Source organism: Leucopleurus acutus (genome assembly GCF_964270905.1).
Source record: "Leucopleurus acutus genome assembly, chromosome: 2".
Classification (NCBI taxonomy): domain Eukaryota; kingdom Metazoa; phylum Chordata; class Mammalia; order Artiodactyla; family Delphinidae; genus Leucopleurus; species Leucopleurus acutus.
The window spans coordinates 140,120,944-140,147,831 of NC_139143.1; the positions used below are offsets into that span (position 1 = coordinate 140,120,944).

At 35.2% G+C, this 26,888-nt stretch overlaps 1 protein-coding gene across 5 annotated transcripts in view; it reads left to right on the forward strand.

Annotated features, from left to right (window-relative positions):
• Window positions 1–26,888, forward strand: part of DOCK7 (dedicator of cytokinesis 7) — a 210,501-nt gene that overhangs the window by 82,098 nt on the left and 101,515 nt on the right. For all 5 annotated transcript variants that reach the window (XM_082834071.1, XM_082834067.1, XM_082834068.1 and 2 more), the window contains 5 exons: window positions 8,146–8,263; window positions 11,486–11,556; window positions 15,353–15,491; window positions 16,508–16,609; window positions 24,654–24,740. In XM_082834071.1, coding sequence (XP_082690197.1) covers window positions 8,146–8,263; window positions 11,486–11,556; window positions 15,353–15,491; window positions 16,508–16,609; window positions 24,654–24,740 — 517 coding nt within the window. The remainder of the gene's footprint in view (window positions 1–8,145; window positions 8,264–11,485; window positions 11,557–15,352; window positions 15,492–16,507; window positions 16,610–24,653; window positions 24,741–26,888) is intronic.

Consider the following 26,888-nt stretch of genomic DNA (forward strand, 5'->3'; position numbering starts at 1 on the left):
TCAAAAAGATAAAAAGTTGGGAAGATGGAATTATGAAGTTACCTAAAAATGGCAGAAGGTAGTGGAACAAAAGAGTGAATACATTGTTCAATAAAGTTCTTGGTGAAAAATGAAGAATGTGTCTTTTATTTTTTTTTCTGAACCAAAGGCACTTTTTGGCCAACCCAATACTTACAATGTCAGAAACTATTTGCCCGTTATAAGTTTTTCTAAAGTTTGTGTGCTTGGTAACAATATTCATGATCTAAATTTAACAAAACCAAAAAATTAATAGTATGATTAAAAATAATGTTCCCCTGTGCTTCTAACTTAGTGTTAAAAGGAAAAATACTAAATGTTTCAGTTAAATTATAAGTGACTATTTTTCTTGAGTGTTCATATTAAGAACTATTTTTGAGAAAATAATAAATACTTTTAAAATGCCTTATCTTGACAAATTAATATAGTAAAATTGTTAAGAGTGTGGTCTTTGGAATCAGATTATGGTCTGGTCCAGAAGCCAGATCTAGCTATCCTGCCTTAGATAAGTTACTTAACCTTCCCACACCTCAGTCTCCTCTTCTGTAAGTTGGGTATTTTTTTTTGGTACATACTTAAGGAGAAGCAAAAGAAGTAATATAATATGTGTAAAGTACTTAGAACAGTGTCTGGCAAATAGGAAGTACTCAAAATGTTAGTTATTATATCCATGAAATTACCTTTTAATTTGTGTGTGTGTATGTGTGTGTGATTAGCCCTATCTAAATGAAATTTTTCATAAATGCAATAGCTCTTTTGCAAAGGGAAAAGTTTTAACATAATGAATTTCAGTTTAAATGGTAAATTATCAAGCAAAACTTTACAAAATTTATCATTTCCAAATTTATTCTTAGAAACGCTTCTTCCTGGAGTAAAACAGAGACCCTTTCTTTCGATGATTTAGGATTAAGGGCTTTTGGATAGAACAGTTGCAGTAGATGTAGTAAACCACAGTGGCTAAGAGTTTGATTCTGGAGAGAGACTGGATGAATTGGAATCCTGGCTGTGCTGTTCTTCAGCTCTGTGAAATTACTTAGCTTTTCTGACCTCTGTTTTCTTGTCTATCAAGTGAAGATAATATCCACTCTATAGAGTTATATAAAGACTAAAACTATTTTAAAGCACTTAGAGCACTACCTAGTGTTTAGTAAACATTACACAGTATTATATATTAGTATTCTTTTGTAATTAAAAAGGCAATGCACTTATGTAATATTGCTGTAATATTTTATTGGTAAATATTATCTAGTCTTATGTTAAGATGACATAAATTGGGAAGTTTTGCTAGAGTCTGGGTTTTCTGAGTTTTGGTCTCTTGGACCTTGATAAGTACAAGGAATTATGTCTTTTGTTTAGCCTGTGTATACTTTTTCTAAGTGTCCAATACAGAACCACATAAATATTTCTGTTTGTAAGAGAAATATAGAATGCAAGTAGATAAAAATATACTAATACTTACACTAATGAAGAAGAAAACCAAAATATTTTTCCTTATTCTTCATTTTCATCTTACCTTTACCACTGGTACATGTTATGGAATTATAGAAGTGTATGTTGAACTAATGAAGAAATTTGAATTTCCTCCGTCTTTTTAAAAGAGATATGTTAGTGTTGTGATCATTGGTCCTGAAGGGCATATTTCGAAACTTCTCCTAACTAAACTGTCTACTTTTCTGGCTTAAAACTATTGACCCTGATATTTCATCCATTTTCTAGTTGAGGGGGAATGGAGATGGGCCAGCTTCTTGTCTCTATTGTACTATAAGCTGTTCATTGGTAAGATCTATATCTGTTTTAAATTTATATCCTGTATAGCACTTTAGTACAATGCCTAACATGCTGGAGAAACCATACATTTTTATTGAATGAGTAAGATAATGATAAAGTCTTAACATGGGAGTTTTTCAAACACAAAATTTGCATATAATAGATACACCTTTTTGATATAGGAGGTTCTTTTCAGAGAAAGGAATTTGAAAAGTAGTCCCTTCCAGTGCATGAAAGTAACTGGACACTAATACCAAAGAAAGGCTGTGTGAAGGAATTTCCTTCTATTTGGTTACTCTGCTGGAGTATTGACACTTTTTGCACAATTTATATATTTCCTCACATGTAACACAAAAAGATAGATTAGAGGCAGCGGTTGCATATTCTTGGTTTATAGTATATATTGTCTCTGGGTAGAAATATCTGGATAATTTTTTTTCTTACCATAGTTTGACATGTTATTTAATATAATTAAAATAAATAATTTGCCTAATTATAAGCTGTGGAAGAGTGTCAACATGGGAAATGTAATGAAAGTAGTAATTTTGTAAATGATTTTTACATCTACCTTTTAATGCCCCCGGTCTGAGTACACATTGTTAAAGGCAGAATCTAATCTTTGCTTGAACTTGTGCCTGTTTAAATAGAACTCTGATAAGATGTAACCAGTAATGTTATAAAAACTTAAAATTTTTATGCCAAAGAAAATAAGAAACTAAGCAAAATTAAGACCTAATTTAAGAATTCCTAGTTTCAAAGAACTAATATACAAAATTTCTTAGCTGCATAGAATTTTAGGACATTTGGGAGCTTTGTTTAAATTCCAAGCAAAGCAAAGTCCCTTATCCTCCCCCAGGTTGTGCAATCTTATGGAGATTTGAGTTCCAAATAAAACACAAGGCATTTGGGGTCTGTTGAATATAGTATCACTAGTAATTTCTTCCTTTTAAACTGTGGTCATTTGTTTTTGAATTAATATATTCGGTAGAAAGATTCTAAAAGTAACTGAGAAAAGCATATTTATAAATAGAAATATTTATAGTAACTAAAGAATAATGCCAGAGTAATATCAATACGTTAGCTCCCTTTTCCTCTCTTTGTCCAGAACAGCACTGTCCAGTGGAAATATAGTGTGAGCTATATGTGTAAAAAACTGAAAAGAAACAAGTGAAATTAATTTTAATAGTATGTTTTGTTTAATCCAAATCTAGTATGTATTTTATACTTTCAGGATATCTCAGTTAGAACAGGTACACATCAAGTACTCTATAGTCTCACTAGACCATATTATTGGACAGCAGAGGTCCAGAAGATGAGTGACTTTCGAAGGACTCATTTTGTTTATCTTAGCTTTTTTCTCATGTTCACTATTAATAAATGTTAATTTGTTATGTTGAAAGTATTTATCGTGGAAACTCAGATATTTGAAAAACCTATAAAAAATAAAAATCCTGACTCTTCCCTATTAACATTTTGGGGTCTATCATACCAGTTCCCTTGGATGACTGCCTAAATGTAATTTTTTTTTAACACAAATGGGAGTGTGTTATATATAGCTTGTGTTATATATATAAATTGATTCAAGACCATAACATTTTAAAATTTATTTTCATATGAGTGCCTATACCATATCCTTTTAAATGGCTGCACAATCTTTTATTATATGGATGCACCTTAATTTAATCATCTGCTTGTCAATGATCATTTCAGTTGCTTGCAATTTTCTGATTACAAACAATATGCACAGAAAAGGTGTTTATATTTGTGTATAAATATTTTCATATAAGTTCATAGATGTTAACTTTCAAAGTAGATTTCTCTTGTCAGATTATCCTTTAAAAGAATTGTGCCAATTTATATCCCTACCAAGAGTATATGAGAGTTCCTCTTTTCCCATGAAATTTTACCAATGCTTTAAATTGACAAAGACAAAAAATATTGATAAACCTAGTAGGCACATATATCTAGTTTATTTTGCTGTCTGTCTTGCTCCCTTTGTGAATTACCTGAGAATTATCTGAGTCTCCCTCCCCCCATCAAACTCCCCACCCCTTTTTTGTTTGTCTCTTTCTGAATAATTTTAGGAATTATTCACATGTGATGGATACTAACTCTTTGTCATGTGTGTAGCAAACAGTGTTCTTCCAGTTTGTCCTTTGTCTTCCACTTGTGTTTATGGTATCCCCTGCTCTGTAGAGGTTTTAAAATTTGTCTTTTATGATTTTTTGTGGCTCATGCTCAGAAATGCCTTCATCACCTATAAAATATGGTCTCTTTAAAGGTTTTCTAGTACTTTTATGGTTTTATTTTTATTATTTAAAACTTTGATTTAATCTGGAATTTATTTTGAGGAAGTGGTGAAATATGAATTCAGCCTTAAAAAAGGTTAGTCAGCTATCTCAGCAACTCAACACTTTTCATTGATCTACCTTCTCTCTGCTGATTTAAAATTCCTCTGAAGGAGTATTATAAATGCACGGTAAAGACTTACTGGGTTTATGTGGAAATTTATTAGTAGAGTTAGCAGTCAAATGAAAAAGAGTCTAGGCTAAATGCATGCCTTTCACCTTCATAGACAAGTTGAATTTAAAATTGTATTGCTTATATTAGAAATCAAGCATAGCTTAATGTTCAGTTAATTCGCATTTCATATGAAAATTCAAACTCCAGAAGAGTTAAGTAACTAAAATATTATGTGAGTTCTGTACTATTCATTCATTCATTCAATCAATCATTTATTCATATGAGGAACTATTCTAGGCACTGGAAATATAGCAGTTAACTAGATTCGTAAGGTCCTTGCCCTCATGGAATTTGGGCTTTATTTAAGGAGATACATAAACAAGAAATAATGTACAAACAAACAAGATAATTTAGGATTATCTTAAGCAGATTATTTAAGAGTTGTGAATGGGATAACAAAGTGATGTTATGTGGGGAGGTAAAGTGAGGCTTTCTAAGACTCGAAAGATGGGAAGGGGCCAGTTATGTCCATATCCACAAAGCTAAAACAGTAGTAATCCAAATGCAGAAATTGAGGGGTGGGGGAAGGCATGATGTGTTTTGCTTTTCTGTGTGTTTTGCATGTCTATCGTACTTGAAAATTTCTCACTGAAATTTATGGGCAGATTCTTTAGTTTCAAGTCCTCTTGTGGGCCCCAGTGACATTCTATGTTCATAGCATTTATCATACTGCAAGTATGCCTGTCTTATTCTCCCTCCAGACTGTGAGTTCTATGAAGTCAAGAACTTTGTCTTTTATCTCTATATTCTCAGTATCTAGTATACTGCATACTCAATAAATGTCACAGTGAGGCATTATAAACATAATAAGGGCCGATCTGTTATCATGTGCTTTGGATCCTGTTCTCTCCCACCATTTCAGGAATCATTACATTCTTGTTCTACTGTATGCAAACTCTGTCTCAACTAAATTCTTTTCATTAGGATTTAATCAAACTTAAACCTTTCCAATCTTAAAAAGCTTCCCAAATCCCTATGTTCTGTCTCCAACTATTGCATTATCTTTCTCCCATTCTCAGCTACACTCTTCAGAATTTCACTTATCTCATTTTCTTACCTCCTACTTACTCTTTAAACCTACTTTTGTCTGTTTTCAGCCTGAGATTTCCAGTGACTTTGAAGTTGCTAAATTCAGTTGACACTTTTCATTTCTTACCTTATTTGGTCTGTGAATAGCATTTGACACTTAACTCATAATTCTGCTTGTAATTTCTTCCTTGGGCTTCCTTGCCACGGTACTTCCATGGTTTTCCTTCTGTTTCTTTGTGGGTGCCTTATCAGTCTTTGTAGGTTCATCCTCTTCTGGATGACCACATAATCTTCAAGTTCCTTAAGACTCCTTTGTTGGAATAATACACAATGAGAGTAATTAAGTGATATTTTAGTTCTCTCATAGTTGATGTCCTTGAGAATGGTTCTCAGCACAGGAAAAATGATATATAAGTGCAAGATAGAAAAGAATGAATAAAAACCTTGTATTCTTGAATTTGAATTTGGATTATCACTATGAACTCAGGATATATTTCATGTTAAAAGCATTTTCCCCTAACTCTTTCAACTTTAAAAGGCCTAGAAACAATGAATAACCCACAATGAGTGGCCTGGAAAAACATTACCCATTCAAAAACCCCAACTCCTTGGAGAAATGGCTGATTCCAGGTTTGGGAAGAAAGTGTACAAGAAGAGCCTGGAAGGTCTTCTCGTAACAGATAGCAAGAAGCCGTCAAAGACTATTTTGACTGAATCAAAAGGAATCATGAGCCAGTTTGAATCGACCTTTTCACCTGTCAAAGATGGTACAGTTTGAACACCAATAAAGATAATAACTGCAAAATATTGAAACCCGTTAATATGTTTGGTCCATGAGTTTATAAGTGATGCTGTAAAAGAAAGACACAATTGATCCCTTTTAGAGGAATGTAATGTACCAACTGATTATTTTGAAAACTGGCAGCTAATGGAAAAGAATCAAGCATTTATTCTTGCCTCTCATATAATGGCTCACTGGCAAAGCAAATAGTAGATAAGGAAAAGTGCTCTTCATAGAGATATTCCAGCTGTTAAATAGAGAAGCAATGATAGAATATCACCTTTTGGCAATCCTTAATGAGTTAATGGATTTAGGCATTGGTCATCATCGTCTACTAATTGCACAAAAAATGAAACAACAACCAAACATTTTCCTCCTGATAGAAGGACACAGTACCATTTATGAAGTGATCTTGCCACCAAAATTTGACCAAGGTTCTAGATTCAACTCTCAATTCATAGAAAACACAGAGGAACATGTTAAATGTCACTACAGTGTGCAGTTAGTAAAATCCAGCCTCTGGAAAAATCTACACAAAAATATCAATAATTCTTCAACAAATGTATTGCAAAGGGAGTAGATGAAAAGACTTCTCCATGATCAACTAAGTACCTGTCTGTTCCTCCCATAGCTTCTGCATACTTCTCTCACAACACAGCATTGTTTTGAAATGGTCTTGTTTATAGGTATTTCCGTGCCATTAGATGTGTGATATATTTTACCTCTTTTTATCTTGTTTTTAACTTTTGACATTTTAATAGTAATGTGCCTTGGTGTGGGTCTCTCTGAGTTCATCTTATTTGGAACTCTCTGAATTTCCTGGATCTGGATGTCTGTTTCCTTCCTCAGATTAGAGAAGTTTTCAGCCATTATTTCTTCACAGTTTTCCGTAAGTAGGTTAATGCCACTATACATCCTGCCCTGCAACCTTTTTTTCATCCAACATGCTGGGTATCTCTTTCTGCATTAATAAATACTGCTGCATATTGTCATTTTTTGGGACTCTGAAATGTATTCTTCTTTTAGTATATCTTAATTAATTAGTCCAGTACTGATGAACATGTTTCTTTATAATTATTTCCTAATATAAAAAATGTCATGCATTTCTTTGAACACACCCATTTGTACGTATGTGCAGTTCTCTCCTTAGACTAGAGGTGGGTTTGTTGGGTCAAAGGGTATGTTCATTTAAAATTCCTATATTGCTCTACCACCTTCTAGAAAATTTAGACCTATTTTCATTGTCCTAGCAGTTGATGAGGAGGGTTTTATTATGCTTGAAGTCTTGTTCATCAGCTCTGAGCAAACACTAGTTTTCAGGTAAAGTAACTCTCAATCTTTTTTTTTTTTAAGCCCTCTCTTTTGGTGCCTTTCCTTGAATTATTTCTCATCTCTGTGTTGGCAGCAGGGACTATTAAAGCTGTGTAAGATGCAACTGGACATGAAGTTGAATAATTGTAGAGTAGTATGTGATTTTCTCATAGTAACTACCTAATACTGTTATACGTACCGTATTATCATATGTGTTTTTGAATAATAATGTAGAATATTATACCTCTTAAAACCTTGATCACATTTATACAAAAAGCCTGATTTCTAAATGTCATCCTATTTATATCTGCTTGGAGAAACTAAGATAATATTAGAACTGTCTTTTAACTTCTTAATAATGTTTCTGTTCATACTTGTTTATTTCCCAGTAGCCTCTTCTAGAGGAAAGAACATGCATTTTTAAGTCTGACTGAACTGTATTCTCATTTTGGCTTTGCCACTTATTTGATTGTATGTGAAAATTTCTTAACTTTTCTGGGCCTCAGTTCATCCGCAAAAGGGGGATATATTTGATTGCTGTCCGTTTGAATGACTGCTCAAAGGATCAAATCAAACCTTGTATGTGAAAATAGCATAGTGTCTAGCAAATGCTAATAATTCAATATTTGTTCATCTGTTTCTTTTGTGGTGTGTAGTAGTGATACATAGTGTTTTTAGATATGTATTCACTATCACGTATACTATTGCCTTCACAGAAACCTTCTCTACATATACCCTCAGAGTCTCAATTTTGCCAACCGTCAAGGTTCTGCCAGAAATATAACAGTTAAAGTCCAGTTTATGTATGGGGAGGATCCTAGCAATGCCATGCCGGTAAGAAATGTTCTTTACATTTCCTATTCTTCATATAAGGTTCAAATAGACCTTTTTGGGGGCAGGGAAGGTAATCACTTGGTTGGCAGCTCTGAACTGGAAATGAATGTGATCTTGCAAACAAAATTTCAGACTTCATTACTTCCTGTACAGGTAGTAATGAGTTTATTTGAAGTCTTATTTATTGAGGACTTGGTATATGCTAGGCACTCCCAGAGATACAAAGATGAATAAGACATAATCTAGAGGATATTCAGAATACATAAAATTTTAAAATAATGAACTTCAGAAGAGGGCCAGATCAGAATCACCTAGGGTACTCTTAACAGAGCAGATACCTCTTCTCTACTCTTCCATCTGTGATCCTGATTCCCCGCCTTTAGAATGAAAGGCCAGGTAAGGGAGGTGGAAAGTGGTGGGTAGTATTATGGGGCTGTGGTATAGTTTGAAAATGCCCCCCAGGTGATTCTAATTTGCGTGGTTCTTACCATCTTTGTTGAGAAACTCTGGCAGTAGTTCTTAACTTTGGCTGCATTTTACGCTCACTTGGGAGCTTTTAAAAATACCAATGCCCAGACAATCCCATTCCAATTACATTATAATCTCTGGGGTGGGATACCAGGCAGATATCAGTATTTTTAAATCTCCCCAAGGGATTACATTTTGCAGCCAATATTGATAACCAAGGTATGTGCTAATTATTAGAAGATTGGTAGTATAGGGTTTCAAAGGTATAGGTGTTCAGAGGAAGGAGAGAATGCCTCAGAGGTGGTTAAAATGTTCATAGCAGTGGATCTGTCTAGACTGTGGGGAAAGGAGAGCAATTCAAGTTGGAGAATGTCCTTCAACAGAGGTAGAGTGGTGAGTTGCCAGTGAGCCAGAGCAATGCAAGATAAGTCAGGAATAGTAGATTGAGGCTAGATTGGGGAGGTTCTTGACTGCCCACATTGTCATTTAGGATTTGTGGGACACTAGTAAATTCAGGTTCCATGAAAGTAGATTTTCAATTTACGGACTAGGAGCACATCTATCACTGTAGATGTTCAACCTCTGAAAGAACCCTAGTGGAATGAAAATGCGCTAAGAACAGGTGCACTGTTTACAGAGTTTTATTTTAGCCTTCTATGGCAGTCATTTGAATCAAGTTCTTTTGATTTTCTACAATACTTGCTAAGAAAACTGTATATTTTCCTTTCCACTGTAGCCTCAGTTTCATCAACATTTATAGATCTTGATAGCAGCAAGCACAAATTATTCATCTTTGTATTCTTCTATGGCAGCTGTTCCAGATCCTTGCATGTAATACATGCTGAATAAATATTTGTTCAATAAATGTAGAATTTATTTTTGAGGTTTGGAATGAGCATTTCATGCTTTTTACTAGCTCTTCATTTTTGCCAAAGGAATGAATGCACTAATCATAGTCAATGAAAAGATGCTGGATTGTGAAAATAGATGGCTCTGTTATCCTATATGTGAATGGCCATATAAATTTGAGCTTATGACAAATGTAGTATATGTAAAATAATTTGTTTTTATTTTTTGCCTAACAAACTCTTCCTTGTCTTAGCATACATGTAGCCTCCTCTACAGAGCCCCAGCTGCGTCCAGCCATATCGGCAGTTATACCACTCCTTCATTTGGTGCTACCTTAGTGTCTTCTCACTTTTTTTATGGGCTGTTTCATTTTATGGTTATATGCTTGTTTCTTTATCTCAGCCACTAGACTGTGAGCTCCTTGAGGGCAAGGACCATGTCTTACTCATATCTGTATCTTGCCTATCATAGTGCTTGACATAATTGATGCTCAGTCTATGTTGATGAATGATTAAAAATACATGTTAAATGGTCAAAGGAACACTTTTCACTTTATATCATTGCATGTTATGAAAATAAGTTACTTTTTGAAAAACAATAGCTTCTCAGAGGGAAAAAAAGGTACTGCATTCCTTTCTCTTGTGCATTATTAGTGATATGAAAATATAATGCTTTTATGTTTATGTGAGTGGCTAGTTTGAAATAATGTATAAACACAGACACATTATATTTGCTTATTTTTTTAAAAATGAAGACTGTCCAAATGAATCTTAAGATAATTTTTTGATCATACAATGTTGATATGATAAAATCATAAACTTCATAATTTTGGCACTGGAACAGCATTTTTATAAAAACATAGTAAGGTAGTCTTAGAAATTGATGAAATTAGACATATACAGGAGAGTCATAATTATTACACTTTTGCATACCCTTAAAATAAAAGGACCTGCTTGAAATGTTGCAAAAAGAAACACAGATATCTGTTATGTTCTTTTTATTTAAGGATGGTGCAACTTAACCCCTTTATAAGGAGTAGACTTTGAGTTGTTTTACCAGTTGTGTGATAGAAGTGTGATGACATGTCCACATACCTATTCATGCATGTGTAGAGATGACTGGCCAGACTTAGAAGTTTAATCTATGACTAGATAACATTGTAAGCCTGTCACATAGTAATCATAGCTATGACCTTGACATCATTAAGCCATTTATGTAATCTGCTGCCTTAATTAACCATAGTATTGCTTGGTAGAATTCGAGAGGCAGATATACAAGACTGAATTATTTTACCTCTAAACCTTCTCCAAAGTATTGTAGTAGTAGTGTATTTTTTTTTAATGTGGTGCATTTGAAAAAAAACAAACACATAAATAAGAATATAAGAATGGAGCTCCTCTTCCATTGTAGAGTAGCTTGCAGGGAGTACTGGAAGTTAAAGGGTACATAGCTTGACCTAAATTAGGGTATTTTAATATCATTTATAAATAATTTATATTTGACGTTCAGAATGACTGTTGTTTTAGTGGAGAATCTACCAATTTATATAGTAGATATATGCCACCATTCTAGGATCATATTTCTTAAGTAAATTCCAAATGATGTGCTACATCTAGATTTTAAAATGAATTCTTTACCTTCTTTAAGAAAAAGGAAAGAAATGTACCTTATTGCCCAATAGACATAAATATAATGGATAGAAACTTTTTGAATGTTTGAATGTCAGATGGGTCTATAGTTGAAAAGAAATTTACAGTTAAGCAATTGAACGTATAGGCACATTGTTCTTCATTGGGCTTATTTTGCCCATTGTTCTCAGTTATTAAATCAGACAAATTCTTACATAGATTTGAAACATCCAGCATTTATTACAACAAAGTTTCAACATGCTGTTATTTGTTACAGGTAATCTTTGGTAAATCTAGCTGTTCAGAATTTTCAAAGGAAGCCTATACAGCCGTAGTATATCATAACAGGTACTGAATTCAAATATTTCTTTCAAAGTTTCTCACTTCTCAGTGGCATTGTTAGCACTCACGTTAGTGTGTTTACCAAATGCTTTGCTGCACTGGATGTGCAAATTCAAGACAGCTGACATCAAAGTTATAATTTTCAACCTGTAGATGCACATTCTCTCCGTAGACATCTCAAATATAAGACTTTATGCACAAAACATCTTTTCTGTCAAATTCTCTGATCCTTTCATTTTTATTATATTGTTATTGATTATCATTATGGCCTCTGGTCCTTTGGTCTTTCCCTGTTATTTTCACCTGACACTTTGTAGTTTTACTTAACTCTTTACTAAGCTTGCACTCATTAGTCAGTTAAATTGGTGCAACATCCAATAAATCTTCGACTCAGTGACTTTCCCTTTTACTTCTTTGGGAATTGATTGTTAACTCTGGATAAGCTTTAACTTCTGCTTTCTTTCCCCTCCTCCTCTTCCTCCTGCCCTCCCTCCCCATCCCCCTCCTTCACCTCCCTCTCCCCCTTCTTTTGTTTTGATTATCGAATGCTATTGGAGAAAAAACACAAAATTGTGCCAATCAGGGCTGCCACAAATTGATGTTATTTTATCATATGATCGGGCTACAGTAATTTATTTTATCGCATTTTATCTTCTTTTGGCCCCTCTGTTCTTTGGTAATTTTTTTGTCGTCACTTTTTTACCTTCTCTCCCATTTGGCAGTAGCTATTGTAAGCTTTTCTTCCCCTTTCTCTAGCTCCTACTTCTTTTCTGTTTGCTTTAACTCCAGTGTTCCTACTTTATGAAGTTGATTGAGACCATCTAACTTGAGATCTATCAACTTCTATGCTCTTCACCTCAAATTGTCTCCATGCAGATCTGCCTTTCCTCTGTTTCAAAGGTGGTAATGGCGCACACCTTCCTCAGTGTGGATCTTTTCATCTCTGCTCTCAAAACGATCTTATCCAGGCTCTTCAGAATGTGACTCCATCAGTTATTCCTTTTCTTGCATCATCAGTCTTCTGTTTCATTGGCTCCATCTCTTATTGCCACAAAATTTGTTTTCTATACTTAAAAAAAAGTCTTTCTTCAGTGCTGTTGTGTAGCATGGTTTTTCCTTACCCTCCTTAAAACTTTTCTTTCCCATGTTTATTTTATGACCCTCTCTTGGTTTCCTTTTATCCCTTTGAACACTTTTTTTTAATAGTAATTATTCTAATTTTTCTTTTTCTTTAAAACATAGGCCTTCCACACAAAATACGAAAGTTTTGCCTTTATCCTTCTTTTTCTATAATATTCTCTCCCTAAATAATCTTATATGTATTTCCAGAGTTACATTCAATGAAAATACTACTACTTTTACATTTATGTGGATTGTTCACACTGTTTATTTTCTCTCATAACCTTCTTTCTGAGATACAGATGTGTATTTTCAGTGGCCTTTTAGGCGTATTCATTCGAGTGCCTGCTGCCTTCTCAATTTCCATGTATTTGTTGTCGACTCTCTTCCTAAGCCAATCGCTGTCTGACTCTTTATTTTTATTAATCGTACTACGATTTTTCCAGTTGCTCTGACTCAAAATGTAAGACATTCTTGCCTGCCTTCTTATTTTGTCTAATATACAATCATCTTTTACATCTTGATGATTGTATTTCTGCCTCATTACCAAGCATATCTTGTGCTGTCCTGTTTCTGGGCCTTTCTTGGATCTTTTTTCTGTTGTAATACTGGTTCCCTCTAATTGAACTCCTACTCATACTTTAAGGCCCATATCATATATCTCTTCCTAAATGACAGTTCCCTGATCTAAAACTTGAAGTAATCAATTCAGCTCTGTTCTTGAAGCACTTAACCTTATATGCTGTACACTAGGGGTTGGCAAACTTTTCTAAAAAGGGCCAAATAGTATATATTTTAGGCCTTGTGTGCCATCTGGTCTCTTGCAACTACTCAACCTTGCTGTTGTAGTGCAAAAGTAGCCATGTACAGTAAATTGCAAATAAATGGGCATGGCTGTCTTCCAATAAAATTTTATTTATGGACCCTGAAATTTGAATTTCATTTAATATCTCAAGTGAAATATTCTTTTGAATTTTTTTAAGCACTTAAAAATATAAAAATCATTTTTAGTTTGTAGGCTTTACAAATGAAGTAGTAGACTGGATTTGGCCTGTGGCCATAGTTTGCCAACCCCTGCTTTATAGCATAGCTATTGATATATGTGTGTCTTACTTATATTTCTACCGAATTATATATTTTTGAGGGTTATTTTTCTTATGTTCATCTTTAAAACCACCACAAAAGTAACACAGTGCTTAGCCTAATGGTGGGTAATTAAAAATACTTGTTGATGAATAACTCGTAGATGTTTAATTTTCCATAAGAGCCTTTACATAATATGATTTCAGGAAAGAAAGGAACTAAAGCACTAGAAGCCAGAAAAGATATTTATAAAGAAGGTTGTATTTTCTAAAAGTATCTCAGTTTGTGGCTGGGTCTTTATTTTGTTGCTCTTAGCATTAGTAGAATTAAAATGATACAGTCTAACATTACTAGTAAATTCAACTTTCTCGTAATTCAGTGGTGATTAGTGAGATCAGTAATAAGATCTATAGCATCTTTTATTCACCAAAGTCATCAAATTCTCAGATGGCTAGCATTAGCTACCTTTCTTACGGGTATTAAAAGCCTTATGCCACTTAATTTTTCTGTAATCAGATCTACACCTGTTAGCATTTTTGAGGCTTATTTGAGATGGAAGAATATTTGACATATTTAGCATCAGAGAAAAATCCCTAACTGGTGGGATGGGCTTCACTTTAAAGGTCGTTGGAACTATATGGTTTGGCTGTATTTTCATTGAATACAACAGAGAGATACTAACTGAATATGGAAGATGGGGATGCTAAGGTTCTATCCCTTTTAGGTCTATATCATAAATAGCAGCCATGCTATCTTATAAAAATGCTCTTAGGGCCCACTCTCAATGAACATTGAGATGCAAGTGCCATTGGTTTGATCAAATATGATATTTGTTGTATTCCTTAGTAGCTGGGAGCCCTTCTAAACGGTGGGGCACATTGCAATTTGTGGGGATTCCCTGATTTTTTCTTTTCTTTTTTCTCTTTTCCTTGTCCTTTTTTTTTTTTTTTTTTTTTTTTGTAGAGCTGTCAGTCAATACACAACTGTCCATGTTTAGGTAACATTTATTTCTTTAGCAATGGAATGATAGATATAAGACATTGCATAGAGAGCCCATCTTGATACCAAGTTGTCTAAAGATTCCTTTTTTCTTTCTTTCTTTCTTATTTTTTTTAACAAAAGGATAATACAATTTAGTCTTACTATGAAGCTGTACTCCTATAACAGAAAAATGTTTTTCTATGATATGGTTATAAGATATACACTTATAAAAGCTCATTATTTTTTTTCTATGTAATATGTATCCAAATTGGTTTATAAATATAGAAAGCCTTGCCCTAGTCTCTTCTCTTACACAGTTTCCAATCTAATGAAGATTTCAGCATCAAGGTGGTGATTATTAATGAATTTTCAAATAGTAGGATTACTCAACCCATTAATAAAAATGGGATGAGAAATTTCAGAAACAGTGGCAGCTCCCTCATCTGGAAGTAGGGGTTAGTTACTTAAGAGCTTGGAAATAAAAATATTTTGGACTAGAAGAAAAATTAAGCATGAACCCTGAAATTAATTTTAAAATTACTCAAACATACAAATGCAATAACTGTTTATTTTGAACACATTACTGACTATTGATGTTTTGTTTTGTTTTTGTATGAAGGTCTCCTGATTTTCATGAAGAAATCAAGGTTAAACTCCCTGCTACTTTAACTGACCATCATCACTTGCTTTTTACTTTTTATCATGTTAGTTGTCAACAAAAACAAAATACTCCTCTTGAAACTCCTGTTGGATACACGGTAAGTATATTTTGTTAAATATTTAGCCCTTTGATCTTAAATATAATTAATAATATTTAAGATAATTGGTGTTCATTATTATTTGAGTATTCCTTATCTGATTCCCCATGTTCGTTAGGAAGGGTCATCATAACAAGAAAATTCTCAATATAATTAACCAGTGTCATTAATTAACTAACTAACATGTGTAAACACTTAGGTGTTGGTCCTGATTATTGTATATTTACCCAACAGTACTGTGTAAATGTAACAGTTTTAAGCGTTCTTCGGAAGAAAATGGTTTGAACGTAAAATGATTAAAAGAGATGTAAATGTAACAGTTTTAAGCGTTCTTCGGGAAGAAAATGGTTTGAACGTAAAATGATTAAAAGAGACCCTTGGCAATTAAAACCCTTTTTAATTGTCTTAATTAAAGCAATTAAAATGCCTGAGTATTTTTTGAAAATCATTACTATTGAATCACAAAAGTAAACCTAAGATGAATACATCAGAGTGTGCTACCACAATTTTGTCAGAAAGGCATGCCTTCATCTAAAAGAGAAAAACTAACATTTGATACGTATCTTTTGTCTTCAGCTTATGACATGAATTTTTGCTAAATGTAAGAAAATAAGTTTATGTCATACTTCTTAGTTTTGTTTCCAACATTCTTATCTAATCAAATCTTTCTTTCCCTATTTACATTGACACTATTACCCCAGTTTAAAATTGATTCACTTTGTGGCCTTTTCTACTTTCTATTACCAACTTTCCCTTGGATAATGAGGACCTGCTATAGATTTAAGTATTGCATAGTTAGCTGGTAATGTTTTGGGGATCCTCCTTAAATATTGTTGGGGAAACTTCTTTAGAGGAATTATGAAAACCTATTATTATTACCTGATAATTAAATCCCCTTGGTGTTTAGTGATGTGAAACGAATTTGGCTCATACCAAGTTCTTAAAACAGATTTTCCAAGTAATTACTTTTATAACAAACATATTTAAATTAATATTGTTTCCTTTTTATTTAAAAGTGGATACCGATGCTTCAGAATGGACGATTAAAGACTGGGCAGTTTTGCCTACCGGTCTCACTGGAAAAACCGCCACAGGCTTATTCTGTACTGTCTCCTGAGGTCAGTTTCTCTCACATTGAAATTCTCCAGTTTGAATGAAATGGGCTTTTCATTACAAAGATAGTTTTCTCAAACTTGCTGTTTCTTCTCTCTCTAAGTATGTATATAGTGAAGTAATAATATTATTTTTCAAGGGACATTAGCAGCTTTGATGATGACATATGTGACTTGAAAGAAACAAAAACATTGGGAAAATCTCAATCAAGAATCAGTAGCCACTGTTCAAAAACCAAAGTGCCTTTTGAGAGAACGGTTACATGATGATTACCAATGTCTCTTAATGCTTTGACTACTATTGCTTGTAACCATTAATCTGAAATGTGTCTTGTGAATGTTCTCCTGGTGGCATTTATTTTTCATTATAGAACTTTAAAAGTTTTCACAAATAAATTTATATTGTTTTTAATTAAAAAAAATAAAAGGCAATGTAAGGCTACTGCTCTGACCTCCTTTCTCACCATTCTCTGTCACTCTGCCCTGACTATATAGCACAGCGCCTTTGTTGTTCCTCATACATGAAGAGCACATTCCCATCTCAGGCCGTTTGTACTTTCCTTTGCTGGCAATGCTCTATCACAAGACCTTCTTATTTAATTCAGATATCCACTCAAATATCCCCTCTTCAGAGAAGTCATCTATAATTACTTTGTTTTAAGTAGCAGCCTCCACCGCTTTTTATCCCTTTGTTTATCCTCATAATACTTATCACTGGGACTTCCCTGGCAGTCCAGTGGTTAAGACTCTGCACTTCCACTGCAGGGGCTTGGGTTTGATCCCTGGTCAGGAACTAAGATCTCACATGCCGTGGGGTGCAGCCAAAAAAAAAAAAAAACTTACCACTGACTTTATAGTTCATATATCTTTGTTTATCTGTTTATTGTCTACAGAGTATAAGCTCCATGAGGTTAAGGACTTTGTCTTTCTTATGCATTGCTGTATCTACCAGTGCTTAGAATAGTGCTTGGCTCATAGTAGACAGTTAATGAATATTTATTAAATGAATGAATAAAGACTGTAGGAAAGAAATAGGACAGAAACTCCCCAACCCCCAAATCTTTCATTCAGTTTTCCAGGAACATATCTTTTCAGTAAAATAAATTAGTCTTCTGTCAGGGGTAGCATCATATTTCAAAAGGAAATATATATATATATATATATATATATATTTTTTTTTTTTTTGTGGTACGCGGGCCTCTCACTGTTGTGGCCTCTCCCGTTGCGGAGCACAGGCTCCGGATGCGCAGGCTCAGCGGCCATGGCTCACGGGCCCAGCCGCTCCGCGGCATGTGGGATCTTCCCGGACCGGGGCACGAACCTGTGTCCCCTGCATCGGCAGGCAGACTCTCAATCACTGCGCCACCAGGGAAGCCCCCAAAAGGAAATATTTTAAAAGAAAATATAATTTTATGGAAGTTATAGATTTGTTCTTAATTGATTTGCAGATTCAAGGTCAGCTTTCTAAAGGGGGAGGCTGATGGTTTTCTTCTAGCTACAACGTGTATGTTCATATATAAAGAATATGGTGATAATTTGGATTTGACTATAGATACATAGTATGGCTGATTGATATGTGAGATTAAACTACCTGATTAAGTGCTTAAACTTTTGTATATTTTAATTACTATATTAAAAGAACAGTATATATTCTTAGCATCATTATTATATATATATATAAATATATATATATATATATATATTTTTTTTTGCGGTACGCGGGCCTCCCACTGTTGCGGCCTCCCCCGTTGCGGAGCACAGGCTCCGGATGCGCAGGCTTAGCCGCTCCGCGGCATGTGGGATCCTCCCGGACCGGGGCATGAACCCGTGTCCCCTGCATCGGCAGGCAGACTCTCAACCACTGCGCCACCAGGGAAGCCCCATTATTATATTTAAAGCATAGTATATATTAATTTTAGTGCTTAATTTAAAGCAAGTGAGAGATAAATATTTGACTTTTATAGGTCATTGCTTAATGCAATTTTGTATTCACTTTCCTGGTTGAGGTTGAGCTCTCTTTGATTCAGAAAGTCAGAGAACTTCAGATATGTGTTAACTTCAACAGTTCTTTGGACCTTAGAATATGAAGCTTGCCATATAATCACACTTAGGTACTGAGAAACTAATTTCTGTAACTAGTGAACTATTGCTTTATTATATTTCACTCAGTGGTAATTTTCAGTGATAAATGGATCATTTTCTTCTTAAAACTGGGTAAAAAGGAAGGTGAACCTTTGTTGGCTTTGTTTCACCACATTTTCTTGGTTTTCTGGTGTTTCCCCCTTAAGTTTTCATGTTCTTTTCACTCTGAACCTGTAAACACTCTTCCCAGGCAGGATCACTGACTGCAGTTCTGTGAACAGTACTCTCAGAGTGGTGTAGTATGTAACTTACAAGAGGACCAAGATGCTCCTGACTCCTACTGCTAGTTGATGAATCTTAAATCTGCATCTCTGCTCACTCATTTCTTGCCAGTTATTTGTCTGGTAAATTAAAAAGCCTAGTGATGTCTTTGCCAGGATGTTCTGTAGATATCTCAGACATAAAATGTCCCAAACTGGACTCATTCTTGTTGAATACTGTTGGAACTTTATGGTGAGAGGAAAACCTTGGCCCCCCAATATGCCTCAACAGAGTGATTCTAGTGAATTTATCTCAGTTCAGTGTCATCAGCTTTTCAGGATTAGTGTTTATTGGGCTCCAGGAAGCAGATTCATGCTTACAAGATTCATACAAGATTGACATATAGACTAGCATGACAGTTTATCATCTCTATTTGCATAGGTATGCAAAGATCAGCATATAGGATATTTTTGAACTTAACAGTGGTTACACCTGAGGATAGTTATACTTTTCAATTTTTTGTTATTTTATTTAATAATATAATACACACTCATGAATCCACCACCCAATCCAAGAGCTAGAACACTGACAATAGTTTACATCACTTATGTGCTCCTCCCTTATTCCATACTCTTCTTCCTTCTAACTACAAAAAGCTAGGCTTTAAAAAAAATTGTGGTAAAATATACATAACATAAAATTTACCATTTTAACTATTTTTAAGTGTACAGTTCTGTGGTATTAAGTACATTCACATTGTTTTGAACACTAGCCTCTTAAAACTACTTTTTTTTATTTCCAGCAAGAGCAAAAGTTTATTAAAAAGTTTATCTTCTTGGGCTTCCCTGGTGGCGCAGTGGTTGAGAGTCCGCCTGCCGATGCAGGGGACACGGGTTCGTGCCCCGGTCTGGGAAGATCCCACATGCCGCAGAGCAGCTGGGCCCGTGAGCCATGGCCGCTGAGCGTGCGCATCCGGAGCCTGTGCTCCGCAACAGGAGAGGCCACAACAGTGAGAGGCCCGCGTACCGAAAAAAAAAAAAAAAAAAAAAAAAAAGTGTATCTTCTTTAGAAATTTAACCAGAATATTCCATTCTGATTAATGGAGAATTTAGTGTATTACAAACATCAAAATATTAGGGGCAAATCAACACCTACCAAAATGTCTGGAATGGTGAATGGCCAGATGTGGTTGGAGGTTTCATGTACTGAACTTAAAAAAAAAAAAAAATCTGAGTTGGTTATACACCTGTATTTCCAATCATTTCTGGGAAGGTGGGGACAGGGGAGTGAGCCAGGAATCAGATTTTGAGAATAAGAAACGTAGAGCTGCAAAGAGAGATGTTAACAAGCAAAGACGTAAAATATTAGGGAGAAAAAAATGATTTAAAAAAAGTACTACAGAGTTGGGGTAAAATAAAACTGAGTATAAATGGTCTGTATGGTAAGGAAAAGAATTCCTTGGTGACCTCAGCCTATGTGGGTCAGAAATAAAGTGGGTGAGAGGCCATTTATTTTGTTGACTGAGATACCCTCAGGCCATTTTTCTGTAAGGTTTTTTTCCCATAGAATCTTTTATTTTTTTAATTTAATTTTATTATTTTTTTATACAGCAGGTTCTTATTGGTTATCTATTTTATACATATTAATGTATATATGTCAATCCCAATCTCCCAATCTCAATCACCCCCCACCCCCACCCCCCCGGTAAAACTACTTTTTTTTTCAAAAATAAATTTATTTATTTATTTTTGGCTGTGCTGGGTCTTCGTTGCTGCGTGCAGGCTTTCTCTAGTTGCGGAGAGTGGAGGCTGCTCCTTCGTTGCGGTGCGCGCGCTTCTCATTGTGGTGGCTTCTCTTGTTGTGAAGCATGGGCTCTAGTCGCGTGGGCTTCTGTAGTTGTGGCACGCGGGCTCAGTGGTTGTGGCTCACGGGCTCTAGAGCACAGACTTAGCAGTTGTGGCGCACCGGCTTAGTTGCTCCGCGGCATGTGGGATCTTCCAAGACCAGGGCTTGAACCCGTGTCCCCTGCATTGGCAGGCGGATTTTTAACCACTGCACCACCAGGGAAATCTCTAAAACTACTTTTTAATTGAGGTATATATGTGCCTAAAGAATACATTGTTTACTTTGCTTATTTTATGAATTTAATGAAAAGGTTATTATGCTATAAATAATCCTCTGAGACTTGCTTTTTTCATTCAGCATTATATTACTAAGATTTAGTGTTTATAATCAAAATAAAATGTTCCTTCGGAATTTCATTGTACTTAGAATATAATCTAGATCTTTTTTCCTGCGACCTACAGGAAATCTCTGAAAGACCTGGGCTCTTCCACTTCTACTACCACCACACCCCTTGTTCCGTACTTAGAGCTTCTTCCAAATTTTTTCCAGCCTCTCAGTCTTTGAATTTTGTCTTTCTTCTTCCTGATCTCCTCATGGCTGGAGTCTTTTCATTATATTTATTTCATTATATATTTCAAATAGCGCTTCCTCAGAGGGGCTTTCCCTCACTCCATGAATTTTCAACCCTTCCTTCCTCCACACTGCTAATACAGTCTGTCATTTTTAATCCATTTTTATTTACTAAATACTTATCACTATCTGAAATTCTTATTTTCTTTTTTTCTACAAGAAATGGGTAGTAAGCTCCCTGAGAGCAGATGTTATGTTTATCATGAAACCCTGGTACCTAGAAAACTGTGTAGAGACTTCAGTAAATATTTGTTGTATGAATTTAAAGAAGAAAATTACAGGACTATTGGTATTAGCAAAAAGTAAAAAATGGAAATTACCTGGATGTCTACCAAGGGTTTGTTTAATTAAATTTTTGTACAGCCATACAATGATACAGTAGTTAAGAGGAGTGATATAGATTTAAATATCCCAATGGGACATTTGTAATAAAAACAAACAAACAATGTCGTGACAACCAAACTCAGTATGTAGATATATCAGCAACTGGGTGGAAATAGTTTGGAAAATATATACCAAATTTAGCTCTCAAAGGGGTGTGGGATTATGAAAGTTTTTTTGTTGTTGATTTTTTTTCTAATCTCATATACCTTTGAAAGGCAGTATAACATAATATCCAAAGTTTCACTCCCAGCTCCCACTGACCTCAGGTGAGTTTCTTATTCTGCTGTGGACTAAATTGTTCTAACCCCCAATGTGATAGAATTTGGAGATGGGGCCTTTGGGAGGTAATTAGGTTAAATGAGGTCATGAGGATGGGCCCTCATGCTGGGATTAGTGCTCTGTAAGAAGAGACACCAGAGAGCTTGCTCTCTTGGCTGTGTGAGGACATAGTGAAAGGTGGTCATCTGCAAGCTAGGAAGGGGTTCTCCCCAGAAACTGACCATGGTGGCGCCTTGATATTGGACTTTTCTAGTCTTCAGACCGTGAGAAAATAAATTTCTGTTATTTAAACCACCCAGTATATGACATTTTGTTGTGGCAAACCGAGCTGATTAAGATAGTCTCTCTGCCTGAATTTTCTTATCTGTAAATTGAGGAGAATAATTAATGCCTACAATAATTGGGTTATGTTGATGACTGAATGATTAATCGTACGTAGAACATTTAGAATGGTACCAGGCACATGAAAAGTGCTAAAGAAGTGTCTGCTACTATTATGCCATTCCTATTGCCACACTATTTGTTAGAATATTTTAAGAGAGTAGTTCTTACTTTAGCGTGCATCAAAATCACCTGGAGTGTTTGTAGTAACACCAGTTGTTTAACCTTACTCCCAGAGTTACTGATGAGGTAGGTCTGGGCTGGGGCTTGATTATTTACCTTTCTTCAAGTGCCCAGAAGATATTGACGCTGCAGACTGTTTTTAAAGAAGTATGTGTTCACATTTTATTTGGATGTCCTTTTTTTAAAGCTGAAAATGAGTGTTTTGGGTTGAAAGAGCTAGTACTCTTTCTTGTGCTGAGTAGTTTCAATTTACTACACCAGCGTTTGTTTCTTTTTTAAAGTTTCAGTACCTGTATTATTTGCCTCAGTAAAGATATTGAATTTCTTACCTACTTAGTATTGAATTTTGTAATAGGAAACTTCCTTTATTTGGTTTTATTTTCTTCATATAATAACAATATAAAACCATGGGAAAGAAATCCTATCTTCCTATATATGTATATATATATTTTGTTGTTTGTTTGTTTTGTTTTGTTTTGCTGAGACTTTCTATTTTTGTCATTTGTTTCAAGGATGTTTGTAATTGCTTGTGGAGCTCTTTTTCCCCCTGATGGCTGTTTTAAACTCCTTGTCAGATCTGTCCAGTATCTAAATATTGATGTCTGTTGATTGTCTTTTCTCATTTAAGTTGACATTTTTCTGGTTCTTGGTATGACGTGTGATTTTTTGTTATATCCTGAACATTTTGGGTATTATGTTATGACTCTAGATCTTACATAAGTCTTGTGTTTTAGCAGTAGGGGGAGGTCCTGTTGCCAGGTGGAGGTAAAGATTCACATTCCCCACTCCGCGTTGGGTTGGGGGTGGCTTATTATTGGGTGGAGGTAGGATTTCAGGCCTCAGTTGACACCTCCCTGGCTGTGAGGGTGAGGGGGAAACTTGTTACTTTTCCCTGATTGGCCTCCACTAACCCCACAATTAGTGGAGGTACTTTTTATCACTGGACTGGGACCAGTTCCCATCTCTGTCTTCTCTGATACAAGACAGTATTTGTGAGGGTGGGTTAGGAACTTCATTATAGCCAGCTGAGGGTGGACACCTAGGCCCCTCACTCAGCCTGTGGAGGTGGAATGGGGCTGTGATTTGTTTCCTTGTGTTTGGCCAGATTAGGGCAATTGTTGCATTTGACTAGAGGGAGCAGGCTTTTCCTGGAGTTCTTTTTTTTTTTTTTTTTTTTTTGTCTGTTTCTTTTGGCAATTCTGGGTTGCCAGCATCTCTAACAACTAGCCCAGGATACATGAGGCAAAACTAAAACCCAGGAAACACTGCCTTATAGTTCCTTGTATCCTGAGGTCCCTAGCCCGTCTGCATCCTTCTCTCCTCTTTCAGTCTTTATGTTTATTTTCTGTATCATGTTCAGGGTTTCTAGCTGTACTCAGCAGGAAGAATAGAGAGAACTGATGTACTCCCTTTTAAAAATAATTTTTGTGATATGATTTTAATTAACACTGCTAGCAATTTATATCAGAAAAAAATGTTTTCTAATCCTTAAAACAATAGACTTCCTTTGCTTATGAATATTTTAAAGCCCAATTAAAACATAATAGAAGTGTTTAAAATAAAGAAAATAGGATACTGTTAAGCCATTAAGATATTGTAGATGTGAAGTTATTGGCATGAAAAGAGATTCACAATGTAATAGGTGAAAAACAGGTTTCAATATAATATGTTTGATATATCACCTATGTAAGGGTGTATTTAAAAATACATGTGCATAAGGGAAGATCTGGAATGATATAAAGGTATATGTTTCTGGGAAGATATAATTTTGAGTGTATATTTTCTGCCTTTTGCTCCTTGAGCCTTTTACTTCTCTTGTAGGAAACATATTGATTTTTCTAATAAGAACAAAATATAAGTTCTACATTTATTTGTAGTGCATAAAATATATTTCCACAGTATTTTTTCTCATTGAGATATTGTAATTTTTTTTCATAATTCACATTTGTTTCAGAATTCATAATCAAGTTAAGCATCTGTGGTCATTGTATTCAATATCTTATAGGTTCCTCTACCTGGCATGAAATGGGTAGATAATCACAAAGGTGTTTTTAATGTTGAAGTTGTTGCTGTTTCATCTATCCATACACAGGTAAGTGAGTTTTAATAATTTTTGTGATCAAATTTCACTTAAATGAATTGAACATTTTGTCTAGAACTTAAATCAGTTTTGTCTGCTATAAGATTTATGAGACTATATATCAGTTAAAAATGTATAGTTTTGGAAGTTACTTTTTAAAGGAATCAATAAAATATCATTTAATGTGAACAAAAGCAAATATTTTGCTTTTCAAAATGTTATTGACTTCATTTTGAAAATTAAGTGATTTTTTTTCTAAGTTTCTAGAATATAGCAGAATAATTAGAGTTGAAAAACCATCATCCAGCTCGTTTTACTTCTCATAGACTTAGATATTTCAAATGGAAAGGGTTCTTAGGGATCACCATATTTTTCACTATATTTCTGGAATGTGCCAAGCTCTTTTCAAAGCCTTTGTATTTACTCTTTCTTTAGCCGGAATGCTTTTCCTTCTCACATTCATTTGACTTCTCTTCATTAAGGCTTCTCCTTACCTCAGAGAAGCCTTTGCTGGTGACTCTTAAACATAGCAGCTCCATCACTCTGTATCGTCTTACCCTGTACTCCTTACTGCTGCTTATTTTCGTTTGCGTGCTCTTGCACTTTTGCTTTTTCTCACTGTGTGTGTGTGTGTGTGTGTGTGTACATATAAAGGCATTCATATCCTTTGTTTATTGGTTCTTTCCCCCATTAGACTGTAAACTCTGTGAGGTCAGGGACGTTGTTACCTGTGAAGGAAAGAGCCTGCCCTTAAAGTACCTTACAGTGAAATAGGAGGAAGTGCAAAAATAATTATAATAAAACTAGTATTATGTTAGATATATGAACTAAATCCTTTCAAGTACAGAGAGAGAGTTGTTTGTTTTGCTGGGAACTGAGTTGCATTGGTGAGTAGGCATTTACCATACAGAGAGAGGGTAGACAATGCAATTGGTAAAAAGCAAGTGCAAAGAGGCAGTAATCTGCCGAAGGAAGGGTAATTAATCTGGTGTGACTGCAGTTTAAAGTATGTGGGAAATCATGGTATATGAGCATAGAAGACCAGGCTGGTAAAAGATTATGAAGGACCTTGAATGCCACAGAATTTAGGGTGTGTGGTGATTTCTAACGTAAATAGTAAGTGTGTGAGAAGTAAATTTGGGAGCATACTAAGGGAGATAAATTATGGGGCTATAATGAGTTTATTTTTGAGTTTGAAGTGCCTGGGCACTTCAGATGAAAATGTCCTATAGGCAGTTGTAATTAATTAGGAGTTTAGGTTTGGGGGGTAACAGAATAAATGTGATAGCTGAAACTGTACTAGTGAATGTGATTTTCCAGGGAGAAAATGTAGAGTGAGAAGAGGCGGGTGTTCAAAATAGAATATGTGGGTTCTCCAACTTGAAAAGGCAAGGGGTGGTATGCAGGGGTTTCCAAGGCCACCTTTAAGTTCTGTTATTTTCTAGCAGAACTCACAGGACTCAGCATATAGTCATATTCACAGCTGTGATTTATTTTAGTGAAAGATATAAAGAAAAATAAGGTAAGGGGAAAGAGGTCAAGTCTAGATGAAATAGGACACAGGCTTCCAAGAGTTTTCTCCTATGAAGTCATAGAGGATAAGTTGAAACAGCACATGTGAAATGTTGTCTACCAGGGAAGCTCAGTTCCCAGAGTTTTTACCATAGGCTTGTCTCGTAGACACCCTCTGCCTAACACATACCAAAATCCTAGATTTGCAAAAGGAAAGCAGGTATTAAGCATAAACCATATTGCTTGCACAAACAGTTTAGGTATAGTGAGCAATCGCCTATCAGTGGGAACCCTCCTGAAATCCAAGTTCCCAGATGCCAGCCAAGGGCCAACCTTGTAAGCAGGCCTTTGAAATGTCTTAAGCTTGCTATGTTAACTCTTTTCTGCACAGTGAGGTAGGGAAAGTAAAAAGACAGGGTGCTCTATATCACGTTTTAAAACAACAGCAAAGGACTTCCCTGGTGGTGCAGTGGTTAAGAATCCTCCTGCCAATGCAGGAAACATGGGTTTGATCCCTGGTCCGGGAAGATCCCACATGCCGTGGAGCATCTAAGCCCGTGCGCCACAACTACTGAGCCTGCACTCTAGAGCCCATGAGCCACAACTACTGAGCCCGTGTGCTGCAACTGCTGAAGCCCATGTGCCCTA